General features: G+C 41.0%; 1 protein-coding gene across 1 annotated transcript in view; it reads right to left on the reverse strand.

Annotated features, from left to right (window-relative positions):
• The window catches only part of LOC138963731 (uncharacterized), an 83,899-nt gene that overhangs the window by 14,431 nt on the left and 46,496 nt on the right, over positions 1-22,972 (reverse strand). Inside the window, exons 10-15 of the mRNA XM_070335581.1 lie at positions 14,508-14,653; positions 13,104-13,322; positions 6,820-6,927; positions 3,350-3,526; positions 2,130-2,184; positions 406-547 (exon numbers count right to left, since the gene is read on the reverse strand). Of these exons, the coding sequence (XP_070191682.1) occupies positions 406-547; positions 2,130-2,184; positions 3,350-3,526; positions 6,820-6,927; positions 13,104-13,322; positions 14,508-14,653 (847 nt within the window). The remainder of the gene's footprint in view (positions 1-405; positions 548-2,129; positions 2,185-3,349; positions 3,527-6,819; positions 6,928-13,103; positions 13,323-14,507; positions 14,654-22,972) is intronic.

The following is a 22,972-nucleotide window of genomic DNA, read 5'->3' on the forward strand; positions in this document are numbered from 1 at the left end:
ATCTGTGTGCTCACTCTCACTCAAACTCAACAATCATCACTCAACATGAGACACACATGAACATGTAACAGAATATGTCACTTTATTGTCCAAACGTGAAGCAGCATGAAAGTTGCGAAAGAAACAAATTGAAACACCATAAAATGTACAAGACTTAAAAAAAAAAAAATAAAAAAAAAATCAATCAATTCTCTTAATGCGAATTTCGGTTAAGACGAACTTATTTCCCGATCCCCAGTGATTCGTCTTAAGCGAGTTTGACTGTATATAAACACCTGCACTTTATTTTCCATAGTAAGGCAAACACCTGTACTTTATCTTCCATATGAAGCAAAACACCTTCTGAAGGCAGGCACTTACCTGTACTTTTAATTATCTAAAGACAATCATCCACAAAGCACTCACCTGTACTTTCTCCTCGTCAGGGTCACTGTCAATGACCTTTGCCCTCAACCACTCTCCTGACATTTGACACCTAGCAGCCACAGCCTCGCCCGGGGCGTACACGGAATAGTCGCCGTCAAGGGGCTTGCTCTTGTAGAATTGCCTGTTGTCCACACAACACAATATTACACACAGACAACCCTCAGTAGAACTGTTTGGTAGAATTGCCTGTTGTCCACACAACACAATATTACACACACACAACCCTCAGTAGAACTGTTTGGTAAAATTGTCTGTTATCCACACAACACAATAATACACACAGACAACCCTCAGTAGAACTGTTTGGTAGAATTGTCTGTTGTCCACACAACACAATATTACACACAGACAACCTTCAGTAGAACTGTTTGGTAGAATTGTCTGTTATCCACACAACACAATATTACACACAGACAACCCTCAGTAGAACTGTTTGGTAGAATTGTCTGTTATCCACACAACACAATATTACACACAGACAACCCTCAGTAGAACTGTTTGGTAGAATTGTCTGTTATCCACACAACACAATATTACACACAGACAGCCCTCAGTAGAACTGTTTGGTAGAATTGTCTGTTATCCACACAACACAATATTACACACAGACAGCCCTCAGTAGAACTGTTTGGTAAAATTGTCTGTTATCCACACAACACAATATACACACAGACAACCCTCAGTAGAACTGTTTGGTAGAATTGTCTGTTGTCCACACAACACAATATTACACACAGACAACCCTTAGTAGAACTGTTTGGTAGAATTGTCTGTTATCCACACAACAGTACACACAGACAGCCCTCAGTAGAACTGTTTGGTAGAATTGTCTGTTATCCACACAACAGTACACACAGACAACCCTCAGTAGAACTGTTTGGTAGAATTGTCTCCTCAGTAGAACTGTTTGGTAGAATTGTCTGTTGTCCACACAACAGTACACACAGACAGCCCTCAGTAGAACTGTTTGGTAGAATTGTCTGTTATCCACACAACAGTACACACAGACAACCCTCAGTAGAACTGTTTGGTAGAATTGTCTGTTGTCCACACAACACAATATTACACACAGACAACCCTCAGTAGAACTGTTTGGTAGAATTGTCTGTTATCCACACAACACAATATTACACACAGACAACCCTCAGTAGAACTGTTTGGTAGAATTGTCTGTTATCCACACAACACAATATTACACACAGACAACCCTCAGTAGAACTGTTTGGTAGAATTGTCTGTTGTCCACACAACACAATATTACACACAGACAACCCTCAGTAGAACTGTTTTGTAGAATTGTCTGTTATCCACACAACAGTACACACAGACAACCCTCAGTAGAACTGTTTTGTAGAATTGTCTGTTATCCACACAACAGTACACACAGACAACCCTCAGTAGAACTGTTTTGTAGAATTGTCTGTTATCCACACAACAGTACACACAGACAACCCTCAGTAGAACTGTTTGGTAGAATTGTCTGTTATCCACACAACATATTACCTGTCTGTCACCTGATGTTTCACCTAACACAGGTATAGTAACTACCTGTCTGTCACCTGATGTTTCACCTAACACAGGTATAGTAACTACCTGTCTGTCACCTGATAATGCTAAGAGAAAAGGGGAGACAGTCAGAAGTGTTCTTACGCCATAGCTGATAATGCTAAGAGAAAAGGGGAGACAGTCAGAAGTGTTCTTACGCCATAGCTGCAGTCAGGCTGTCCAAGCTTTCCTGCATCAGAAACTCCATCACCTCTGGAAAAAGCCATTGGTTTTGAAGTATTATTCAGTTACACATAAGACAATCATGAAACAGTAACAATGAAACAAATGAAGCACAAACTTAAAGGCGCAGTAAGCCTCCCGTAAACCATCACAGATACTGTCAGGCTTTTACACACAGTACAAACACCCTTCCATTTGAACGCTCACCGAACGGGAACATCCTGGCTGCTTTCCGTCAAGAGTGAGAAATGTTCAAAGAATTTATTTTCGTGGACCGTCTGATCTACAATCAGGCGCCTCGTTTTGGCGCTAGAACTAACTTTTAAAATCTAAATAATAAATTGACAGTTTGTAACACAAACATTCTTAAATCATAAAAGATTTCTTTTTTCATCAAGACAAGATCAGTACAATTCAAAGTTTTGAAAGTTTAAAAAAAGATAGTCCGGAAGGTCGTGTCTCAAAGCAGACCAATTTTTCTGCATAGCGCTCGCTTTCTTTGAAGCCAGCCGCAGCCGCCGCCGCCAAGTTCGTGTGACTTGCAGCCTTTTGTTGCGTTTTAGAATCAGAGGTACACAATAACGTGCTATTGCAGATACAGCCAGTCGTTTTGTAATCACAAACTGATGACTAAATTGTGGAAAAAAGGAAAGTGGATCACACGGGTTCACGATGGCTCAGGGGTTAGATAAACCACGAAATCTGGTGTGTGGTTTACGTGAGCTAAATAGCAATTCAAACAAACTTTATTGTTTCATTTAATGCTATTAAATGCTATTGCAAGTGTGTTTTCATTAGAAGATTTATATCGTTTTGTAAACCATTTGAGACATACTGGGGCTTTAAACAAATTCTTAAGATACAAGTTTTACTTGGTTCAGACAGTCCTGCAAGTCAGCATGGCACAGATGTGTGTGTGTGTGTGCTTGTGTGTGTGTGTGCTTGTGTGTGTGTGCTTGTGTGTGTGTGTGTGTGTGCTTGTGTGTGCTTGTGTGTGTGTGTGTGTGTGTGTGTGTGTGATAATAAGTCGTTACCATGAAAGGTATTGCTGTGTGTGTGTGTGTGTGTGTGTGTGTGATAATAAGAGTCATTACCATGAAAGGTACTGCCTACCTGGGGCGTTGTGACGTGACACCTCTGTATGTGTTGATACCTGTGTGTGTGATAGTTAAGAGTCGTGACAGGTATTGCCTACCTGGGCCGTTGTGCGACACCTGCTGGATGGAGAGCGGCCCCCAGGGCAGGGTGACGTAGAAGTGGGTCGGGTTCCGCACGCAGCTCACCTCCACCGACACCAGAGAGCCCTCCAAGGGAAGCAACTCTGACTGGTCCTCGTCATACACACACACCTGTTTTAGGTTGCCCGACACATCTGTGGACAGTAAAAGCTTACCTCATTGTGACGAATGGAATTCGTGTATCGCCTCCCTCTCTCATATTAATCGAGACTTCACTAGTTGCGTACACAAAACGAGGTTGAGTGACCGAGACTACGTCATGACGACACTGTATACATATGACGTCAACGCTCGCGCCATTATTCCAAAACTATCGCAGCGTACAAGACAAGAATTTGTTTGTCTTCATGGAAAGAAATTTAAACGAAGAGAGCAAAAGAAAACAGCGTGCCATCGTATTGTGCAGCGAATATGCACATGAATGATATTCAGTTGAGGTTGCTAGGATGCGATGCTCTGACCGTTTGCATTGACTCCAAGATGGCAGCAGTCAATGAAGCCACGTAGATTGCACTAGCATATGTTTCACCTTCCGTGGACGGATTCCCACATTTTTGCGAACTCCAAAGGTCCACTAACTGAAGGTAAAACACGCTAGTACCTTTTAACATTATTGATTAACAGGAAAACACAGGTATTGTTCATTTTCCATGTGTTTGTGTCAGTCTGTGAACTTTTGTTTCTGTGTTTGTTTTAGAGAAACAAATTGAATGATATCGATTGAAATCATACTTGATAATAACAGATATTGCACGTGTGTGTTGCAGAAGGTGTAAGTGTACATGGGTGTACAATGCTTGTGTAAATGATGTCGAGTGGACACTGTGGGGAAGGGCAACGTCAGCGGTAACTACGGAAGGAACCACCAACGTCCCCAAGTGCTACCAAGATCGAGTTTATTGTGATGAGTAGACTGCTTTATATTTTGTGAACATTAACACACCTTCATGTCTTCATTTGTGTAAACCGAAATACATTTTCAACGAGAAGAAGAAGTACGTTCCGCTCTTCGATACCAAACGTCTACGCAACAAGAAGAAGAAAGACAATGTTGTCACGTGTGTTTGAAATCACACCAGCGAAATCATAATCTATAAGACTTTCATGTGAAGATTCTAAGAGAAGAAGATTGATGTCTGCGAGAGTGATCATGTGCATGTTTTTTTGAAAGTACAGAGTTATTAAATTTCTTATTACTTCTTTGCACTTGTCTCTGTTGAACACTGATCAGCCCTAGAAACGAGAAGCAGACGTCACACTCATCAAGTCTAAAACACTTAGACCGCACTCACTGACACCCACCTGTGTACAATATATCATACAGCTATACAGGTAACAACACTGACAGACACCCACCTGTGTAGATTATACAGGTATACAGGTAACAACATCCACACCCACCTGTGTACATCATAAAAGTACAGTCGAACCCACCTAAAACGAACACGCTAGTTACGAATTTTGACTTATAACGTATTAGTTTTAAGTTCCCAACAGAATACCTCTTTCTTCATGCTTAAAAAAAATGCTTGAAACGAATTCTTTGTAACGAATTTATGCTTATAACGAGCACTTTTTGGATTCCCAAGCATGCATAATGTCTGTAATTTACTCACGCTTATGACGAAATCTTTAAACTCGTCCCGAGATCCACATATCATGGGAATTTGAGAAGTTTGAATGTGTCAAGTCGCCGGAATGCAAGTGTTCCGCCATGTTTATTTGGTGTCCAAGGGAGGTCACTTCCCTTACTTCCATAAATATACTTGTGTATGTTGACCTCATGTGTTGTTTGTTCACTTAGTTGAATCAAATAAACTCTTCTCATATTCTTTGGGGTTTGTATTGTTTTTCTTGTTTGTCTTGTTTGCTAAGCTCCAGCTGGAACTTCGTCATGATCATGAGTGAAACATCGCACATGGACCGGATGTGTAGTGTGTGTGTGTCACCGAAAACGTAACAAATGGATGAAACATCTGTGTGCTCACTCTCACTCAAACTCAACAATCATCACTCAACATGAGACACACATGAACATGTAACAGAATATGTCACTTTATTGTCCAAACGTGAAGCAGCATGAAAGTTGCGAAAGAAACAAATTGAAACACCATAAAATGTACAAGACTTAAAAAAAATTTTTTTAAAAAAAAATCAATTCTCTTGATACGAATTTTGGTTAAGACGAACTTATTTCCCGATCCCCAGTGATTCGTCTTAAGCGAGTTCGACTGTATACAGGTAATACATCCACACGGACCCACCTGTGTACACAGACCTGTGCACACTCAAAACGCTCATCAGTAGGAAACAAACCAAATTTCAGTAGTTTTTAAAATGTTTCAGTAGTAAGCTGTAACGACAGTTCAAGACATAATTCTGCTCACAAAGCACACAAACTGAAACACTATGACGCAGTAGAATGGGAATTACTATTTATTAACAAGCCAAGATGAAACATCAACACTGTTGTAACATTTGTTCTGAAAATGTCTTTGGTCTCGTCATTCTGACATTCATTCATCACTGGACTGTTTGCCAGCAGCTGTTTTGACAGCAGCAGCCTGGAGTTTCCTGGCCTGCACAGTGGACAAGTGGGCAGATTTTGGCTTTCGTGAAGTTCTTGCAGGTGTCGGAGAAGACGATTTTACGATCTCCAGGTTGTCTTGAGAATAACTGTAACGATGCTGGAGTGCGAGCCGGTCAAAATACCCTTTAGTTGTCAAACCACGTTCTCTTTTTCTTTTTACCAACCTTTTTTTGCGCAAACTGTTTTGCGTTCTGGACCGGAACACACTTCGGAGATGATCATTGATTATTTCTGATTGGACAATGATGCCGACGCCCACATGACCCTAACTACAATGTCAAGGTCGGAAAGTCGTGAATACGCTGATTGTGCCAAACAAGACATCTATGCAGACCTGTGCACATCTACAACATTTGTTGTTGAGTAAAACATCGGAATTTCGGAATTTTAATTAAACATCCGTAGCACCGTATTCTGCATATAAAAATCAGAGCAATTACGGAGAAACCGTAGATGTGCACAGGTCTGCGTACATCATACAGGTAACAACATTGACAGACACCCACCTGTGTACATCATACAGGTAACAACATTGACAGACACCCACCTGTGTACATCATACAGGTAACAACATTGACAGACACCCACCTGTGTACATCATACACGTAACAACATTGACAGACACCCACCTGTGTACATCATACACGTAACAACATTGACAGACACCCACCTGTGTACATCATACACGTAACAACATTGACAGACACCCACCTGTGTACATCATACAGGTAACAACACTGACAGACACCCACCTGTGACATCAGACAGGTAAAAACACAAACAGACACCCACCTGTGTACATCACACAGGTAAAAACACGAAGAGACCCTGACCTACCTGTGTGAGTGCGGGGCGCAACATGCAGGTATGGACAGCGCTGACCTTTCCAGCAGCTGCTGGGGGTGTTGTAGAATCGACACACCCCTCGCTGCCCTCCCCGCGACTCTGTGGATACCAAGCACACAGTGAATTATCAACACTGACAGACCAAGCACACAGTGAATTATCAACACTGACAGACCAAGCACACAGTGAATTATCAACACAAGCACACAGTGAATTATCAACACTGACAGACCAAGCACACAGTGAATTATCAACACTGACAGACCAAGCACACAGTGAATTATCAACACAAGCACACAGTGAATTATCAACACAAGCACACAGTGAATTATCAACACAAGCACACAGTGAATTATCAACACTGACAGACCAAGCACACAGTGAATTATCAACACTGACAGACCAAGCACACAGTGAATTATCAACACAAGCACACAGTGAATTAACACAAGCACACAGTGAATTATCAACACAAGCACACAGTGAATTATCAACACTGATCATCCCCAATTGACACACACACTCAAAGTACGAAGTAGTTGGCTTGCCTTTGTTAGCATTATGAAGGGTAGCATTGAACACCTGGTCAGGTAATCTACATTATGATGGTTTACACTGAACACCTAGTCAGGTAATCTACATTATGATGGTTTACACTGAACACCTAGTCAGGTAATCTACATTATGATGGTTTACACTGAACACCTAGTCAGGTAATCTACATTATGATGGTTTACACTGAGGTAATCTACATTATGATGGTTTACACTGAACACCTAGTCAGGTAATCTACATTATGATGGTTTACACTGAACACCTAGTCAGGTAATCTACATTATGATGGTTTACACTGAACACCTAGTCAGGTAATCTACATTATGATGGTTTACACTGAACACCTAGTCAGGTAATCTACATTATGATGGTTTACACTGAGGTAATCTACATTATGATGGTTTACACTGAACACCTAGTCAGGTAATCTACATTATGATGGTTTACACTGAACACCTAGTCAGTTAATCTACATTATGATGGTTTACACTGAACACCCAATCAGTTGATCTACATTATGATGGTTTATACTGAACACAGAATCAGTTGATCTACATTATGATGGTTTATACTGAACACAGAATCAGTTGATCTACATGATGGTTTACACTGAACACTGAATCAGTTAATCTACATTATGATGGTTTACACTGAACACTGAATCAGTTAATCTACATTATGATGGTTTACACTGAACACCCAATCAGTTGATCTACATTATGATGGTTTACACTGAACACTGAATCAGTTAATCTACATTATGATGGTTTACACTGAACACTGAATCAGTTAATCTACATTATGATGGTTCACACTGAACACCGAATCAGTTAATCTACATAGGTTTACACTGAACACTGAATCAGTTAATCTACATTATGATGGTTTACACTGAACACTGAATCAGTTAATGATGGTTAACACTGAACACTGAATCAGTTAATCTACATCATGATGGGTAACACTGAATCAGTTAATCTACATAGGTTTACACTGAACACTGAATCAGTTAATCTACATTATGATGGTTTACACTGAACACTGAATCAGTTAATCTACATTATGATGGTTCACACTGAACACTGAATCAGTTAATCTACATTATGATGGTTTACACTGAACACTGAATCAGTTAATCTACATTATGATGGTTTACACTGAACACTGAATCAGTTAATCTACATTATGATGGTTTACACTGAACACTGAATCACTTAATCTACATTATGATGGTTAACACTGAACACTGAATCAGTTAATCTACATTATGATGGGTAACACTGAATCAGTTAATCTACATGATGATGGTTCACACTGAACACCGAATCAGTTAATCTACATAGGTTTACACTGAACACTGAATCAGTTAATCTAAATTATGATGGTTTACACTGAACACCGAATCAGTTAATCTACATTATGATGGTTAACACTGAATCAGTTAATCTACATCATGATGGGTAACACTGAATCAGTTAATCTACATAGGTTTACACTGAACACTGAATCAGTTAATCTACATTATGATGGTTTACACTGAACACTGAATCAGTTAATCTACATTATGATGGTTTACACTGAACACTGAATCAGTTAATCTACATTATGATGGTTTACACTGAACACTGAATCAGTTAATCTACATTATGATGGGTAACACTGAACACTGAATCAGTTAATCTACATTATGATGGTTTACACTGAACACTGAATCAGTTAATCTACATTATGATGGTTAACACTGAACATTGAATCAGTTAATCTACATTATGATGGTTCACACTGAACACTGAATCAGTTAATCTACATTATGATGGTTTACACTGAACACTGAATCAGTTAATCTACATTATGATGGTTTACACTGAACACTGAATCAGTTAATCTACATTATGATGGTTTACACTGAACACTGAATCAGTTAATCTACATTATGATGGTTAACACTGAACACTGAATCAGTTAATCTACATTATGATGGGTAACACTGAATCAGTTAATCTACATGATGATGGTTCACACTGAACACCGAATCAGTTAATCTACATAGGTTTACACTGAACACTGAATCAGTTAATCTAAATTATGATGGTTTACACTGAACACCGAATCAGTTAATCTACATTATGATGGTTAACACTGAATCAGTTAATCTACATTATGATGGTTTACACTGAACACTGAATCAGTTAATCTACATTATGATGGTTAACACTGAACCAGTTAATCTACATTATGATGGTTTACACTGAACACTGAATCAGTTGATCTACATTATGATGGTTTATACTGAACACAGAATCAGTTGATCTACATTATGATGGTTTACACTGAACACTGAATCAGTTAATCTACATTATGATGGTTTACACTGAACACTGAATCAGTTAATCTACATTATGATGGTTTACACTGAACACTGAATCAGTTAATCTACATTATGGAGGTTTACACTGAACCAGTTAATCTACATTATGATGGTTTACACTGAACACTGAATCAGTTAAGGCCAAAAAAAAAAATAGGTCTGTTTACGGTAACATAGGCCCAAAAAATAGGGTCGGTAGGTCGGGATTGTTTTTATTTTTATTTTTTTTTTTTTTCCAAAAAACCATATTTTTACGTTATTTTGCAAAAAAAACAAGAATTTTTTTTTTTTTCCCCCAAATGCCAAAAAAAAGTCTAGGGTCGCGCGAAAAAACTAGGGTCGGTCGGGTTACCGTAAACAGACCTATTTTTTTTTTGTGCCTAATCTACATTATGATGGTTTACACTGAACACTGAATCAGTTAATCTACATTATGAAGGTTAACATCACAAGGTACAGGGAATCAGTTGATCTATATTATGATGGGTAACATCACAAGGTACAGATAAAATATGTTGGTAAAATATTCCGAAAGTTTCAATGAAATCCACCAAGTCATTGCTAAAATGTAGCGCTTTTTGACATAATACCCATAAAAATTGATGTAAAACGTTCCGTTTTTGACCGCTCTTGCGATCGACACCTGCATCAGTAGGAATAGCAGAGCACGCGAAATACGCAAGGTAGCAAAACAAATCAATCTTTTCCGGGTAGATAATTGGTTTGACTTTCTTCTCGTATGTCAAAGTTGCAAAGATTTGCCTATTGTGATTTCTTGTAAATTTTTCATTCGGCTCTTCCGTTTTTGTCTGGTCAATTTTGAGGGTACCCTTACTTGAGCGGCGGTCACGTGATCCCTGTAAAAGAAATATTTAATCCAAAAGGTGATCCTGAAGTTTAAGTGAACGGTCTTAACTGGCATATACAGTTTAAATGAAATGACACAGGAATTAAGGCTTTAACTTGGGTTTAAAATTTGTTGCAATAATTTTTTGGCCAACTTTATATTATTATGATGAGTAACATCACAAGGTACAGGGGTATCAGTTGATCTATATTATGATGAGTAACATGACAAGGTACAGGGGTATCAGTTGATCTATATTATGATGAGTAACATCACAAGGTACAGGGGTATCAGTTGATCTATATTATGATGAGTAACATCACAAGGTACAGGGGTATCAGTTGATCTATATTATGATGAGTAACATCACAAGGTACAGGGGTATCAGTTGATCTATATTATGATGAGTAACATCACAAGGTACAGGGGTATCAGTTGATCTATATTATGATGAGTAACATCACAAGGTACAGGGGTATCAGTTGATCTATATTATGATGAGTAACATCACAAGGTACAGGGGTATCAGTTGATCTATATTATGATGAGTAACATCACAAGGTACAGGGGTATCAGTTGATCTATATTATGATGAGTAACATGACAAGGTACAGGGGTATCAGTTGATCTATATTATGATGAGTAACATCACAAGGTACAGGGGTATCAGTTGATCTATATTATGATGAGTAACATGACAAGGTACAGGGGTATCAGTTGATCTATATTATGATGAGTAACATCACAAGGTACAGGGGTATCAGTTGATCTATATTATGATGAGTAACATCACAAGGTACAGGGGTATCAGTTGATCTATATTATGATGAGTAACATCACAAGGTACAGGGGTATCAGTTGATCTATATTATGATGAGTAACATCACAAGGTACAGGGGTATCAGTTGATCTATATTATGATGAGTAACATGACAAGGTACAGGGGTATCAGTTGATCTATATTATGATGAGTAACATCACAAGGTACAGGGGTATCAGTTGATCTATATTATGATGAGTAACATGACAAGGTACAGGGGTATCAGTTGATCTATATTATGATGAGTAACATGACAAGGTACAGGGGTATCAGTTGATCTATATTATGATGAGTAACATGACAAGGTACAGGGGTATCAGTTGATCTATATTATGATGAGTAACATGACAAGGTACAGGGGTATCAGTTGATCTATATTATGATGAGTAACATGACAAGGTACAGGGGTATCACTACCTTTCTGGCCATGATTGTCTACTGCAATGTTCCAACTCAGTTGTGTGGAAAGGGTGCCACCGAGATATTTACACAAGTTCACAATCTCAAGATGATCCCCTCTGTAGAACCACTTTTCTTTCTGTGCAATGCGCTCAAAAGAATGGTGTTGAGCAACTTAACAAAGAAAGGTAAAAAAAGTCTTTCAGACACTTGCAGCATTTCGTTCAACACACCATCAAGTCCTGCCGCTTTACCATTCTTCAAATTTCTTATCGCTCTTCTAATTTCACTGTCAGTTATTTCACTGTCATGTAGTGGTCACTGATACCTGTTTCAGGGAACTGATCATCCTCTTGTTAACCTTCAACTGTACCTGTGTTTAAAACAACTTTAAAATACTCGTCCCATACCTCTTTTGGAGCCGAGTTGGAATGGACCTCTTTTATGATACATTTCCTTATTTCTTTCCAACACCCCGTTGGTTTATCAGTAGAGTGCATTAAGTTATCCACTTGCTTTAGCCTATACTCTGTTCGCTTTGTTCGAAGAAGATCTTTATACTCCTTCCTGACTACATTGGGGTGTGCACATTAAAGATCCCGCGATTGACAAAAGGGTCTTTCCTGGCAAAATTGTTTAGGCATAGATAAAAATGTCCACCAAAATACCCGTGTGACTTGGAATAATAGGCCGTAAAAAGTAGGATATGTGCCGAAATGGCTGCGATCTGCTGGCCGATGTGAATGTGTGATGTATTGTGTAAAAAAATTCCATCTCACACGGCATCAATAAATTCCTGCGCCTTGAATATGTGCGCGATATAAATTGCATAAAAAAAAATTAAAAAAATCCCTGCGCTTAGAACTGTACCCTCGGAATACGCGCGATATAAGCCTCATATTGATTGATTGATTGAGTGTATTTTTGCTTTGATCATCTCTATTTCTTGTTTACCACCATTTGCACTCTTTGGCAACTTCTCAACAACCGTCTCGCAGATCTTTTCTTGTCTAAATATTCAAAATGAAATGAAGACAACGCACTTCTATCTTCAACGTTACCTCAAACTTGTTTGGTCCTGCCTTTTGCTGACTGCAACATACCTATAGTAAAAATTCCAAACCCTCATCTACATCTGTACTGATCATACCGCATGCTTGATTCGATTCTATGTGAGCAGAGCAAAGTAGTTACATACTCACTGACTGTAGTCAGGGTACGTGTTGCCAGCACAGAGTACATTGTGAGTACATCATGTGAGGAGAGTAAAGTGCAGGTGTACTCACTGACTCCGGTCAAGGCTACCCCGGCATCGCCAACGTCCACTTGGTACGTGTTGCGCAGTGACCTTGCGTCGACCTCCATGTCATTCCACAGCAACTCTTCTGTCTCCCTTCTATCTGTCTCGCCTCCGTCTGTCTCGCCTCTGTCTGTCTCGCCTCCGTCTGTCTCGCCTCTGTCTGTCTCCCTTCTGTCTGTCTCGCCCCCATCTGCAGCACAGGTCTCTGGTGGACAGAAAAAGACATGCCTTCACTGCCTTGGTTTCATGTCACTGACTGACAACACTGTTTCAATAGAAGATCATACTGCCCTATTGGATTGATATATTCTTCTTCTTCAGCGTTCCAGAATTGTCTGGTTACGTGTGAGCTCGTTTGCCCATTTGGGTTCCCCACACTAAACCCGAGAGCATATTAGTCAGCTTCACTCCGCTTTCGTTGAGTAGGCATGCTGGGTATTTTCGTGTTTCCATAACCCACCGACCTCTGACATGGATTACAGGATCTTTTCCGTGCGCACTTGGTCTTGTGCTTGCGTGTACACACGAAGGGGGTTATGTCACAAGCAGGTCTGCACATAAGTTGACCTGGGAGATCGGAAAAATCTCCACTCTTAACCCACCAGGCTGCAGCGACCCGGATTCAAACTCACGACCTCCTGATTAGGAGGCCGACGTCTTACCACCATGTCATATGCTGTTGACTTCATACGAATCATGTCAATTTGCCAGATTGCAAGAAGTGAGGTAAAGACTGCAAGAAGTGAGGTAAAGACTGCAAGAAGTGAGGTAAAGACTGCAAGAAGTGAGGTAAAGACTGCAAGAAGTGAGGTAAAGACTGCAAGAAGTGAGGTAAAGACTGCAAGAAGTAAGGTAAAGACTGCAAGAAGTGGGGTAAAGACTGCAAGAAGGTAAAGACTGCAAGAAGGTAAAGACTGCAAGAAGTGAGGTAAAGACTGCAAGAAGTGAGGTAAAGACTGCAAGAAGTAAGGTAAAGACTGCAAGAAGTGAGGTAAAGACTGCAAGAAGTGAGGTAAAGACTGCAAAAAGTGAGGTAAAACCTGCAAGAAGTGAGGTAAAGACTGCAAGAAGTGAGGTAAAGACTGCAAGAAGTGAGGTAAAGACTGCAAAAAGTGAGGTAAAAACTGCAAGAAGTGAGGTAAAGACTGCAAGAAGTGAGGTAAAGACTGCAAGAAGTGAGGTAAAGACTGCAAAAAGTGAGGTAAAACCTGCAAAAAGTGAGGTAAAGACTGCAAAAAGTGAGGTAAAGACTGCAAGAAGTGAGGTAAAGACTGCAAGAAGTGAGGTAAAGACTGCAAGAAGTGAGGTAAAGACTGCAAGAAGTGAGGTAAAGACTGCAAAAAGTGAGGTAAAGACTGCAAGAAGTGAGGTAAAGGATGTAGCGGCTCACCTGTGCTGGTTGCGGAGTCACCGTCATCTGATGTGAAGGAGGTGACGGCAAAGTCGCGCAAGATGAGGTCATGGTTGATGCACAGATTGTCTTCCCCTGGGTCAATCAGCACAACGTGTAGCGGCCGGTCCTGCACTGCGTCCGCTCTGCAACACAGGTAGAGCGTTCTAAATCAACTCAACACAGGTAGAGCGTTCTAAATCATCTCAACACATATAGAGCATTCTGAATCAACTCAACACAGGTAGAGCGTTCTGAATCAACTCAACACAGGTAGAGCGTTCTGAATCAACTCAACACAGGTAGAGCGTTCTGAATCAACTCAACACAGGTAGAGCGTTCTAAATCAACTCAACACATATAGAGCATTCTGAATCAACTCAACACAGGTAGAGCGTTCTGAATCAACTCAACACAGGTAGAGCGTTCTGAATCAACTCAACACAGGTAGAGCGTTCTGAATCAACTCAACACAAGTAGAGCGTTCTGAATCAACTCAACACAGGTAGAGCGTTCTGAATCAACTCAACACAGGTAGAGCGTTCTGAATCAACTCAACACAGGTAGAGCGTTCTGAATCAACTCAACACAGGTAGAGCATTCTGAATCAACTCAACACAGGTAGAGCATTCTGAATCAACTCAACACAGGTAGAGCATTCTGAATCAACTCAACACAGGTAGAGCATTTTGAATCAAATCAACACATATCGAGCATTCTGAATCAACTCAATACAGGTAGAGCATTCTAAATCAACTCAACACAGGTAGAGCATTTTGAATCAACTCAACACTGGTAGAGCATTCTGAATCAACTCAACACAGGTAGAGCATTCTGAATCAACTCAACACAGGTAGAGCATTCTGAATCAACTCAACACAGGTAGAGCGTTCTGAATCAACTCAAAACAGGTAGAGTGTTCTGAATCAACTCAACACAGGTAGAGCATTCTGAATCAACTCAACACAGGTAGAGCGTTCTGAATCAACTCAACACAGGTAGAGCGTTCTGAATCAACACAGGTAGAGCGTTCTGAATCAACACAGGTAGAGCGTTCTGAATCAACTCAAAACAGGTAGAGCATTTTGAATCAACTCAACACAGGTAGAGCATTCTAAATCAACTCAACACAGGTAGAGCATTCTGAATCAACTCAACACAGGTAGAGCGTTCTGAATCAACTCAAAACAGGTAGAGTGTTCTGAATCAACTCAACACAGGTAGAGCATTCTGAATCAACTCAACACAGGTAGAGCATTCTGAATCAACTCAACACAGGTAGAGCATTCTGAATCAACTCAACACAGGTAGAGCGTTCTGAATCAACTCAAAACAGGTAGAGCATTTTGAATCAACTCAACACATATCGAACATTTTGAATCAACTCTGCACATATAGAGCATTCTGAATCAACTCAACACTGGTAGAGCATTCTGAATCAACTCAACACAGGTAGAGCATTCTAAATCAACTCAACACAGGTAGAGCATTCTGAATCAACTCAACACAGGTAGAGTGTTCTCAATCAACTCAAAACAGCTAGAGCGTTCTAAATCAACTCAACACAGGTAGAGCATTCTGAATCAACTCAACACAGGTAGAGCATTCTGAATCAACTCAACACAGGTAGAGCATTCTGAATCAACTCAACACAGGTAGAGCGTTCTGAATCAACTCAACACAGGTAGAAAGTTCTGAATCAACTCAAAACAGGTAGAGCGTTCTAAATCAACTCAACACAGGTAGAGCATTCTGAATCAACTCAACACAGGTAGAGCATTCTGACTCAACTCAACACAGGTAGAGCATTCTGACTCAACTCAACACAGGTAGAGCATTCTGAATCAACTCAACACAGGTAGAGCATTCTGAATCAACTCAACACAGGTAGAGCATTCTGAATCAACTCAACACAGGTAGAGCGTTCTGAATCAACTCAACACAGGTAGAAAGTTCTGAATCAACTCAAAACAGGTAGAGCGTTCTAAATCAACTCAACACAGGTAGAGCATTCTGAATCAACTCAACACAGGTAGAGCATTCTGAATCAACTCAACACAGGTAGAGCATTCTGAATCAACTCAAAACAGGTAGAGCATTCTGAATCAACTCAACACAGGTAGAAAGTTCTGAATCAACTCAACACAGGTAGAGCATTTTGAATCAACTCAACACAGGTAGAGCATTCTGAATCAACTCAACACAGGTAGAGCATTTTGAATCAACTCAACACAGGTAGAGCATTCTGAATCAACTCAACACAGGTAGAGCATTTTGAATCAACTCAACACAGGTAGAGCATTCTGAATCAACTCAACACAGGTAGAGCATTTTGAATCAACTCAACACAAGTAGAGCATTCTGAATCAACTCAACACAGGTAGAGCGTTCTAAATCAACTCAACACAGGTAGAGCGTTCTGAATCAACTCAACACAGGTAGATCATTTTGAATCAACTCAACACAGGTAGAGCATTCTGAATCAACTCAACACAGGTAGAGCATTTTGAATCAACTCAACACAGGTAGAGCGTTCTGAATCAACTCAACACATATCGAGCATTCTAAATCAACTCAACACAGGTAGAGCATTCTGAATCAACTCAACACAGGTAGAGCGTTCTGAATCAACTCAAAACAGGTAGAGCATTTTGAATCAACTCAACACATATCGAGCATTTTGAATCAACTCTGCACATATAGAGCATTCTGAATCAACTCAACACAGGTAGAGCATTTTGAATCAACTCTGCACATATAGAGCATTCTGAATCAACTCAACACAGGTAGAGCGTTCTGAATCAACTCAACACAGGTAGAGCGTTCTGAATCAACTCAACACAGGTAGAGCGTTCTGAATCAACTCAACACAAGTAGAGCGTTCTGAATCAACTCAACACAGGTAGAGCGTTCTGAATCAACTCAACACAGGTAGAGCGTTCTGAATCAACTCAACACAGGTAGAGCGTTCTGAATCAACTCAACACAGGTAGAGCATTCTGAATCAACTCAACACAGGTAGAGCATTCTGAATCAACTCAACACAGGTAGAGCATTCTGAATCAACTCAACACAGGTAGAGCATTTTGAATCAAATCAACACATATCGAGCATTCTGAATCAACTCAATACAGGTAGAGCATTCTAAATCAACTCAACACAGGTAGAGCATTTTGAATCAACTCAACACTGGTAGAGCATTCTGAATCAACTCAACACAGGTAGAGCATTCTGAATCAACTCAACACAGGTAGAGCATTCTGAATCAACTCAACACAGGTAGAGCGTTCTGAATCAACTCAAAACAGGTAGAGTGTTCTGAATCAACTCAACACAGGTAGAGCATTCTGAATCAACTCAACACAGGTAGAGCGTTCTGAATCAACTCAACACAGGTAGAGCGTTCTGAATCAACACAGGTAGAGCGTTCTGAATCAACACAGGTAGAGCGTTCTGAATCAACTCAAAACAGGTAGAGCATTTTGAATCAACTCAACACAGGTAGAGCATTCTAAATCAACTCAACACAGGTAGAGCATTCTGAATCAACTCAACACAGGTAGAGCGTTCTGAATCAACTCAAAACAGGTAGAGTGTTCTGAATCAACTCAACACAGGTAGAGCATTCTGAATCAACTCAACACAGGTAGAGCATTCTGAATCAACTCAACACAGGTAGAGCATTCTGAATCAACTCAACACAGGTAGAGCGTTCTGAATCAACTCAAAACAGGTAGAGCATTTTGAATCAACTCAACACATATCGAACATTTTGAATCAACTCTGCACATATAGAGCATTCTGAATCAACTCAACACTGGTAGAGCATTCTGAATCAACTCAACACAGGTAGAGCATTCTAAATCAACTCAACACAGGTAGAGCATTCTGAATCAACTCAACACAGGTAGAGTGTTCTCAATCAACTCAAAACAGCTAGAGCGTTCTAAATCAACTCAACACAGGTAGAGCATTCTGAATCAACTCAACACAGGTAGAGCATTCTGAATCAACTCAACACAGGTAGAGCATTCTGAATCAACTCAACACAGGTAGAGCGTTCTGAATCAACTCAACACAGGTAGAAAGTTCTGAATCAACTCAAAACAGGTAGAGCGTTCTAAATCAACTCAACACAGGTAGAGCATTCTGAATCAACTCAACACAGGTAGAGCATTCTGACTCAACTCAACACAGGTAGAGCATTCTGACTCAACTCAACACAGGTAGAGCATTCTGAATCAACTCAACACAGGTAGAGCATTCTGAATCAACTCAACACAGGTAGAGCATTCTGAATCAACTCAACACAGGTAGAGCGTTCTGAATCAACTCAACACAGGTAGAAAGTTCTGAATCAACTCAAAACAGGTAGAGCGTTCTAAATCAACTCAACACAGGTAGAGCATTCTGAATCAACTCAACACAGGTAGAGCATTCTGAATCAACTCAACACAGGTAGAGCATTCTGAATCAACTCAAAACAGGTAGAGCATTCTGAATCAACTCAACACAGGTAGAAAGTTCTGAATCAACTCAACACAGGTAGAGCATTTTGAATCAACTCAACACAGGTAGAGCATTCTGAATCAACTCAACACAGGTAGAGCATTTTGAATCAACTCAACACAGGTAGAGCATTCTGAATCAACTCAACACAGGTAGAGCATTTTGAATCAACTCAACACAGGTAGAGCATTCTGAATCAACTCAACACAGGTAGAGCATTTTGAATCAACTCAACACAAGTAGAGCATTCTGAATCAACTCAACACAGGTAGAGCGTTCTAAATCAACTCAACACAGGTAGAGCGTTCTGAATCAACTCAACACAGGTAGATCATTTTGAATCAACTCAACACAGGTAGAGCATTCTGAATCAACTCAACACAGGTAGAGCATTTTGAATCAACTCAACACAGGTAGAGCGTTCTGAATCAACTCAACACATATCGAGCATTCTAAATCAACTCAACACAGGTAGAGCATTCTGAATCAACTCAACACAGGTAGAGCGTTCTGAATCAACTCAAAACAGGTAGAGCATTTTGAATCAACTCAACACATATCGAGCATTTTGAATCAACTCTGCACATATAGAGCATTCTGAATCAACTCAACACAGGTAGAGCATTTTGAATCAACTCTGCACATATAGAGCATTCTGAATCAACTTAACACAGGTAGAGCATTTTGAATCAACTCAACACAGGTAGAGCATTTTGAATCAACTTAACACAAGTAGAGCATTCTGAATCAGCTCAACTCACCCCTCTCCCACTCACCCCTCTCACCTCTCTCCCACTCACCCCTCTCCTACTCATCCCTCTCCCACTCACCCCTATCCCACTCATCCCTCTCCCACTCACCCCTCTCCCACTCACCCCTCTCCCACTCACCCCTCTCCCACTCACCCCTCTCCCACTCATCCCTCTCATCCCTCTCCCACTCACCCCTATCCCACTCACCCCTCTCCCAATCATCCCTCTCCCCCTCTCCCCTCTCCCACTCACCCCTCTCCCAATCATCCCTCTCCCACTCATCCCTCTCCCACTCACCCCTCTCCCACTCACCCCTCTCCCACTCACCTTTCTCCCACTCACCTTTCTCCCACTCACCTTTCTCCCACTCACCTCTCTCTCACTCACCCCTCTCCCCCCTCTCCCACTTACCCCTCACCCACTCACCCCTCTTCCACTCACCCCTCTCCCACTCACCCCTCTCCCATTCACCCCTCTCCCACTCACCCCTCTCACACACTCACCCCTCTCCCCCTCTCCCACGGAACCCCTGTTTTGCACTTCCAGTATTCTCAAACAAACTTGGTGTATTTTCAGAAAGATGAGCGTACTCTACACAGCATTTGAACATCCATGATTAAAACATGTCTCACGCGCGTCCGTCACACCGTTAATTAAGTTTATCTATACATGTAACCCTTTCGCTGCCAATCAAAACTTACTTATGTGCATTCCTGATTGCCAGCGAATTTTGGAGTTCGGGGTGTAATAATTCACACAAAATTCTAGCTCCAAACTGGCAGTAGGTAGGTAAGTAAAACCTATGTAATTTTTAAAGGAAATTGAACCAAGAATCTGTTTTTAGTGTCTAAACATGGAAATGATAATTAGTTTGGCTTATAATGATGTTCAAATATGAACTTTTGAAAAATCAGTCGGGCGCATCTTCCGGTGCCTGTGGATCAAACACAGGTGGCTGTTTTGCTTGCTCGAAGAAAGGATCATAATCACTGTCATCTACCTGTTTCCAACGAATCGTCCGAAAGAAGATCTCCCCCTTCCCCTGTCAGTATCCATAATCGTTTGCAGCGCCTGTAGCGTCAGTCCGGCTTTGTTTTTCCCTACTACGGTCCGGTCGACTGTCACCGTTAGCCATTTTGACAAGTCGAGCCTTCTCTCCCCTTCCCTGCTGTCAAGGCCGAAAATTGCCTTCAGACGCAAAACCGCGTCACCATTTATGTTTATTCATGAGAATGAGGTATCCTACCAAACCATTGGCTGGTATTTGTGTGTCAGCAGTGACGTAGCATTTCTGGAAAATTCCTGAACTAAGCTGACGGGTTTACCCATCACGTAGGCCCTGCGGCTGCACTGGCACATGACGGGTATACCCGTCATAAGGCAGTCAAGGGGTATGCTTTTTTCAATGTTTACTGACAAAAACTGTAATCATGTGACAAAATACTGGATCGGCTTCGGGATGGGCGTGTGAAGAAAAGTTGTCTAGGAATTTTTCTCGGCGTATTTGTTTCCCACTGACCGTACTGATCGTATTCTCGACAATCATGCGTACAAAATTCAGCGAAATCGTGTGGGTTCCCAGGTCTGCTCTCCACTCAAATTGGAGGGTCACTGTACAACCAAGGGAAAACAATTCCAAAACAAAGTTGATGAAACTACGTGATACACTGCCACACACGGCGCAGAATGACCGTACCTGCATGATTTGTGAGGCAGCTGGTCAGTGGTCAAAACTAAACGCTGCAGAGAAAGACCGTACCTGCGTGATTAGTGAAGCAGCTGGTCAGTGGTCCGAACTAAACGCTGCAGAGAAAGACCGTACCTGCGTGATTAGTGAGGCAGCTGGTCAGTGGTCAGAAATAAACGCTGCAGAGAAAGACCGTACCTGCGTGATTAGTGAGGCAGCTGGTCAGTGGTCAGAAATAAACGCTGCAGAGAAAGACCATACCTGCGTGATTAGTGAGGCAGCTGGTCAGTAGTCCGAACTAAACGCTGCAGAGAAAGACCGTACCTGCGTGATTAGTGAAGCAGCTGGTCAGTGGTCCGAACTAAACGCTGCAGAGAAAGACCGTACCTGCGTAATTAGTGAGGCAGCTGGTCAGTAGTCAGAACTAGACGCTGCAGAGAAAGACCGTACCTGCGTGATTAGTGAGGCAGCTGGTCAGTAGTCAGAACTAAACGCTGCAGAGAAAGACCGTACCTGCGTGATTAGTGAGGCAGCTGGTCAGTAGTCAGAACTAAACGCTGCAGAGAAAGACCGTACCTGCGTCATTAGTGAGGTAGCTGGTCAGAAATGAACGCTGTTTTAGCGTATCATCAACTCATGTCCCTAAAAGGAAAATTTCCTGTGAGGACGTTAAAGGCACAGTACGCCTCCCGTAAACCATCACAGATATTGTCAGGTTTTTACACACAGTACAAACACCCTTCCATTTGAACACTCACCGAACGGGAACATCCTAGGTGCCCTGCGTAAAGAGCGAGCAATTTTCACAGAATTAATTTTTCGGATTGAGGCCATCTCAATCGGACCCATCCTGAACTCAGGTCAAAAAAGAGTTACTTCCCTTCAACTAGCGATAGCCGTTGAGCAATGATTGTGCGTTTTGGCGCTTGACCTAACTTTTAAAATCTAAATAAAAAATTGACAGCTTGTTACACAAACATTCTTAAATCATAGAAGAATTATTTTTTCATCAAGACAAGATCAGACTATAATCCGAAGTTTTGAAAGTTTGAAAAAAGAAAAGCCCGGAAGCAGGGTCACGCAAGGTATGGTTTTCGTAGCAGACGATGGTTTATAGGCAGTCAAAAGCCATCGCTCGAGTTCTTATGAACCACATTCGTTCGTTTCGTGAAAAGTCAGAGGTACATAATAACGTGCTATTGCAGATAAGCTCACAGCGAGCCGCATTCAAATTACAAACTGACGACTGCATTGTGAAAAAGGGAAACTGGATCACACGGGTTCACGATGGCTCAGGGGTAAGAAAAACCACGCAAAAATAAATTCTTTGAAAATTGCTCGCTCTTTACGTAGGGCACCTAGGATGTTCCCGTTCGGTGAGTGTTCAAATGGAAGGGTGTTTGTACTGTATGTAAAAGCCTGACAGTATCTGTGATGGTTTACGGGAGGCTTACTGTGCCTTTAAGGACCCCTAGATTCAATAAACGCTGCAGAGAAAGACCATACCTGCGTGATTT

The sequence above is a fragment of the Littorina saxatilis genome, linkage group LG4 (genome assembly GCF_037325665.1).
Source record: "Littorina saxatilis isolate snail1 linkage group LG4, US_GU_Lsax_2.0, whole genome shotgun sequence".
Lineage (NCBI taxonomy): Eukaryota > Metazoa > Mollusca > Gastropoda > Littorinimorpha > Littorinidae > Littorina > Littorina saxatilis.